The sequence below is a fragment of the Trypanosoma rangeli genome, assembly GCF_003719475.1.
Source record: "Trypanosoma rangeli strain AM80 chromosome Unknown Tra_15.4_contig_00172, whole genome shotgun sequence".
Classification (NCBI taxonomy): domain Eukaryota; phylum Euglenozoa; class Kinetoplastea; order Trypanosomatida; family Trypanosomatidae; genus Trypanosoma; species Trypanosoma rangeli.
The window spans coordinates 20,699-26,275 of NW_021705917.1; the positions used below are offsets into that span (position 1 = coordinate 20,699).

The 5,577-nt window shown below is 56.6% G+C and overlaps 4 protein-coding genes across 4 annotated transcripts, besides 2 other annotated features; all 4 read right to left on the reverse strand.

The window, feature by feature from the left end:
• Nucleotide 1: 1 nt before the first annotated feature.
• TraAM80_05353 (uncharacterized protein) lies at nucleotides 2-379 on the reverse strand (the record flags this gene model as incomplete). Its single annotated transcript, XM_029382236.1, has 1 exon — nucleotides 2-379. A coding segment is annotated over one exon (378 nt), but the record flags the coding sequence as incomplete, so codon positions are not given.
• An 88-nt stretch (nucleotides 380-467) lies between these two features.
• Nucleotides 468-496: a microsatellite.
• Nucleotides 497-637: 141 nt separating this feature from the next.
• Nucleotides 638-1,915, reverse strand: TraAM80_05354 (inositol polyphosphate 1-phosphatase; the record flags this gene model as incomplete). Its single annotated transcript, XM_029382237.1, has 1 exon — nucleotides 638-1,915. The coding sequence occupies one exon, from the start codon at nucleotides 1,913-1,915 to the stop codon at nucleotides 638-640; it is 1,278 nt and encodes a 425-aa protein (XP_029237918.1).
• Nucleotides 1,916-2,087: 172 nt separating this feature from the next.
• On the reverse strand, nucleotides 2,088-2,705 carry TraAM80_05355 (uncharacterized protein; the record flags this gene model as incomplete). Its single annotated transcript, XM_029382238.1, has 1 exon — nucleotides 2,088-2,705. One exon carries the CDS (start codon nucleotides 2,703-2,705, stop codon nucleotides 2,088-2,090), a length of 618 nt encoding a protein of 205 aa, XP_029237919.1.
• A 231-nt stretch (nucleotides 2,706-2,936) lies between these two features.
• Nucleotides 2,937-2,963: a microsatellite.
• Nucleotides 2,964-3,794: 831 nt separating this feature from the next.
• On the reverse strand, nucleotides 3,795-5,009 carry TraAM80_05356 (squalene synthase; the record flags this gene model as incomplete). The annotated part of the gene is made up of 1 exon (XM_029382239.1): nucleotides 3,795-5,009. One exon carries the CDS (start codon nucleotides 5,007-5,009, stop codon nucleotides 3,795-3,797), a length of 1,215 nt encoding a protein of 404 aa, XP_029237920.1.
• Between the last annotated feature and the right edge of the window lie 568 nt (nucleotides 5,010-5,577).

The window sequence follows — 5,577 nt, forward strand, 5'->3', positions numbered from 1 at the left end:
AGCCGCACGCCGACCGGTCCACGCAGCTCAAGGAACGCTTCCGCCGGCGCAGCGTGCCGCGCGAGGCGACGGAAACCAGCTCGTGGCGCTTAAGTGAGTTCTGGATGAAGCGCAGCAGCCGATCCGCGTCTAGCAAGGGCGGTGACGCGGAGGAACTCGTTGTTCCTACGGGCGATTGGGCGCTATGGGGCAAGACGGCGTCGCCGGCCACCGCCCGCGGGGTGTTGAGAAGAATGTAGTGGTGAACGTACAGCAGGGCGTCGCGGTAGCCGGCATCGTACGAAAGCACTGCAGTACGGTACAACTCGCTGATGCTCGTTGCCGCATCAGAGAAACGCACCCGCAGCGCCTCTCGGCCGAACTTCGGGTTTGTCGACATGGAAACCTGTAGACTCTAACGCGCACACATTCACATGGAGGAGGACGCAAACGTTTCAACACCGCCGCGCAAATGCAAATATGCAACAAGAGAGAGAGAGAGAGAAAGAAAGAAAGAACAACACAACAACACAAAGAGTTAGCACCGTAATACACATACACATGTGCACATGCAAACACATATTAATATCTAAAGTTCCATTACGACCTTTGCTCCATTTAGCTTGTGTGCGCGTTGGGGCGGGGAGCCGCACGCGTTTTAAAGGGACGAGGAAAGCCAACCCAGGCGCCGCATAACTTCAAATTTAGAGCAACGTGAGACGCCCAGAACACCAGCGGGAAGCCGAGCTCGCTCTCCCCCACGCACCGGGTATCGCACCAGCTCGCCGCGAAGTGTGTGCAGCTCCCCGCCCAGCGCCAGGACAAACGCATGGGGCGCACACGTATCCCACTTCTTGATGGTGTCTTCTGGTGAGATGAACACGTCGCAACTCTGCGTAGTTGACGACCCCGCAAGCATCGATGAGACAAGAAACAACAGTTTGTTGCCCGCACCCCTTGCTTCACGCTGCTCGATGGGGGCAAGCTTCGAAACCACGCGGACAAAGTAGCTGCTGTCCGTTGTACTGGAGTTGGCCACACGCAGCACGCTGCCTGCAGCAGCAGGTTTTGCAGCAACATCCGGTGCTACACGCTGACCCTCATGCACAATGAAGGGTATACCGGGGCCCAAGTTCCACACATACGAGAGGCTTGTGCTGCTGCTGTTAGAAGTCATTTGATCCAAGCTGAAGCGAAAGACGCGGTTCACCACCCCGGCGACCGGTGCCCCGTCAAGTGTGAGACCCACAAGCGTCAGAGGCACATCCCACAGTCCCTCAACAAAGCAGTTTGTCCCGTCAACGGGGTCAACGAACACACCGACCCTCTCGCGCAGCTCCCTCCATGATGCAGCACTCACCTGACTCCTCGTGCAGCGTACGTGGGCCTCAAGCTCGCTCTGATACGGAATTGCAGTGAGCCCCTTGTAGTACTTTTCCACACAGTATGCCGCCATAAATTTCACGGTACGGCTTGCCGGCTCTTCCTCGCCAACAATGGTAAAGGGCATGTCAGGAAATGCATCCCCCAGAACTTGTTCGATGACGGCCTGCGTCACGAGATCTGCCGTGGTTACCAGGTCAGTAGCAGCGTCGCCGTTCTTGTGGTAGAAGTGTCCCTTGACTTTCACTGTCACCGCGCGGTGCAGTGAGGCCATCAGAGTCTTCTTTGTTTGTGAGTCCTGATCCATGATGGCAACCGTGGGCTGCTGCGTGTCGAGGTCCTGAACCTTTAGTAACTCCAGCACGATGTACCGCTGGGCCGCCAGCGCCCCTCTCACGCACACTGTGAGCAGATGAAAAAGATCCACATACACCATGACCCGCCTTAGTGAGTACTTCAGTGCCGCAGTGTCGCTACTACAACCTCCTTTAAAGCGGCAGGGAGAGACAAGGGGAAAAATCAGCAGCATGGGCGAAAAGTTGCAGAACCACATGGCCAAAGGACCGCCTCCTCCCCGTGTGAAACACTGGCAACCACACAGAGAGAGACGGTATCTCTCCATTTCTCTCCATTTCCCTTGCATCTCATTGCTCGCGATCCCAGAGACAAACAAATGTTGCTGCAGCAGTTCCTACAGCAGCGACTCCACACCGCTGGACCTCCCATCACGACCCATACTTCGGCAGGCAACCGACCTTGTAGCCCACCTCCCGCAGCACCCCCTTCAGCGTGACGGCGGTGCCTCTCCAGAGCGAGAGAGGCAGCTGCGAGGCTGTCGCACGAACGAGAGGAGCAGAGCAGCGCATCGCCACCGGAATGTAAATGGCCGTCCTTCGCTCACTCTCCGTGAGTTCGGCAAAGCAACTTGGCGGCGGCCGAATCCAGCTCCACTCGTCACGCGATAAGACCTCTGTGGCAGACGGCACCGCCCTGTCGCAGGCAAGCTCCAGCAGGAGAAGCGTGGGGTCCCGCTGCGCCAACAGTTGCTGCCGTGTGCCTGCAAACGTGGCAGCGTCAGCGCGCAGCAGCGAGATATGTGCCAGCGGCGCCCTACGCGCTGCCGTGAGAAGAGCCGTGGCATCACTTCCCCAATCGACGATTTTCATTTCGTGCGCCTCAGCAAAGGCAATGATGCTTGCCGCTACTTCCTCTTCAAGCGGGGCGACGCCCATCGCCGGCACGATGGTAGCGACGCGGTATACAGAGGTGGTGCCGTCGTCGTCGCCCGCCTGGCCTCGGAGGAGAACGACAACGCAGCGGAACCGGTCGCCCAGCGAGTTCATTTGTCTGCGGTGTCGACGCGCAACAGCAACTACAACGGCGGCGGCAGCTGCGGCAAAAGCCACCAAGACAAAAAAAAAAACGGCAGGAGTAGCTGTGCGGAAAAAATACGCGGGGCGCGGAAAACGAATACGCATGGAACGAAAGCGGCCCGGCTCAAACGGGCACTCACACGCAGGCGGATAAAAAAAAACAACAATACCGTCAAGATGGAGCTGTAACACCGCGTAAGTCAAAAAAAACAAAACAAAAAAAAACAAGTGGCAAGAAGTCGGTCACAATCGCCTTGGCACTGCAACAGCGGCACGGCAGGCAGTGAGGGCGAGTGGGGAGGGCGCACGGCAATTGCGGCTCGCAAACCCCCTTCTCTTCACCCACTGAGCAACCGCACACATTTCCCTCCACAGTTGTTAAAGTCATACATGCTGAACAGCACAACAGCCTCCAAGGAGGAAAAAGCAGCAGAGTGGGAGTGTTTGGGCATTCCTAAAGGCGCAATGCATGCTGCCCGTGCGTCACGGTACGCCCCCGAGGAACTCTTTACATTTTCGGTGTTCTCTCATCACACCCGGCCTTTGGCATCAGTTCTCCTTCCCCCTTTTCTTTTCCGTTTCCTCCGTTGGATCTCTCCTTGAGTTTCCTTTCGCAGGGTGCATGCGCCCCATTTGATACAAGGGAGGAATTAGACACAAGGCACGCATAGCATTGCTATTATAACTTTGTTAATATACAAGTATGTATGTATAGTTTGCGTACTCTTGTTTTTGTTTTCATTCGTTCTTTCAAGGCTCCACACTGCTCCGTAAAAGATCTGACACAAGCACGCATCAGGTGCAATACACACACACACGTATTTTGGCCCATTTTTGTGCAAAATCGTCATTGCATATATGCAATAAGAACAAAGAGATATATATTGAGATATACTGAGTGATAAAGAGAGGAAGAGTAGGCGGGAGCGTCTCCATGCGTGCGCCTACGGGTGTACGGAAGAGGGACGGCATATGCGATGGGTCACCGCTCGGTAGCTTATACTAGTGCACTTTTTCCTGTTTTTTGACTCGTTGCCTCTCCGCCGGCCAAGCCTGGTGCTACCTGCCGAGGTAGCCGACAACGTTGTCAACGAGGTTGTACAGCAGGCGACCTCCAAGCGCGGGGTAGCGTGTCATCAGTGAGCGCGCCACACTCTCCTCCTTGAACGGCTGAAAGGCCTCAGTGGCGCGTATCACGTCCCTCACAAGTGGCTCAATCGTGCTGTGGCAGGCGTCCTCGGCAGTCACGCGTGCGGCGAGTCGAAGCGTGTAGGTCCTCAGCATTTGCAGCGCCGGGCGCAGCTCCGTGGAGTAGTGAAAAATGCGGGCCGTGGTGCCGCGGGCAACCTTCACCTTCGTGTGGAAGACGTCCTTGTTGTTGAACACCAGCGCGAGGGTGGCCATCGCCATCACCTGGGGAATGGCGCAGAAGGCAAACACCGATGGATCCTGCAGGGAGGCAATGTACTCAACGACGTGCGGCACGTGCACGAGGGCATCCGCCACCATCGCGTTAAGACACTCCACAGCCTTCGCCTCGTGTAGCTCGTCTGTAAAGTTGTGAAGGTCGTCAGTGTACTGCCCCCAGATTTCGTGGGGCCAAAAAATACGCGGCGGAATCTCGCAGATGTCCTCGTAAAAGTCACGGATGATGTTCGTCTTTTGCAGGAAGAGTCCCATGTGGCCGGACTTCGTAATATCGTCGGCAAGTTGTGCATTCTCCAGCCCACTCGCGACGAACAGATGTGTGAGGCCGTGGCCAACGAGCCCGGCAACGTAGTGGCAGTAGTGGTCGTAGTCCGCCTTTGTCTCCACCTTGTGCACGAGGAAGCCGCACATGCCATCTGCCATTTGCTTGCAGATGTCCGAGATGATGTCCTGATACGCCTTATCCAGCCTTGCGTAGGCACCCGTGACGTGGGTGTAGCGCTCAAGCAGCTCGCGCTCGCGGCCCGCTCCAACGCCTGTCATGCACCAGGTCGTGTCGTGCAGGTGCGTGTGAAACTTCGGCAGCTCCCGCAGCTTGAAGTCGACGGAAAGACTCATGTCATCCTCCACCGTGTCGAGGGCACGAAGGACGAGGTAGAAGATGCACACAGCGTCCCGCAGCTCTTCGTCGAGCTGCATGATGACGAGGGAGAAGGAACGCGAGACGAACTGCAGTACATCGTAGCAGAAGCGAAAGTCATCGTCCTCACCGGGGGGACTCTGCTTAAGCTGACGCATCAGCCACTTCAGACGCACCATTGCGTACAGCTCCTCCAGGTACTCCATTTCCGCGGGTGTTTCTACTTTTTTAAAAAAAAATAATGGTAATATAATTTCGGCTATATTTTTTGTTGTTTTTGTTGCTGCCTTCTACGGGGCGACGGAAACGGGTGGCCACCTGTGCGGTTCCTACGGCGAGCAAAGCGACGCGTGTTTCTGGATGGTCTCCTCTGGCACTTATTAGTGCGGCACTAGAGCGCTACTACCGACGGTGCTCGCGGTCCACGCCACCGGGGGGGGGGGAGGAAAGAGGCGAGGGTGACAATAAACAAAAGCAACAATACATGCAGCAGCACAACGAAGGATGACGGTGACGAATGGACGCCAGCGAGGATGTATCACAGACACGCACACGCGGAGCGACCACGACGGGGGGCCGGAGTGGCGAGTGAGCCCGAGCCGCAGCAGGCGCCAGTGCTGGACACATCCGCCCTCCGTTTGTCCATCTAAAGCACCGGCTGCCCACTCCCCCTCCTCAGAGGCCCATGCAGGCGACCCGCAAGCAGGCATCCAAAAATGAACACCCGCACACCACATACATACATGCCATAGTGTGCCAACAGTGGACCAAGTG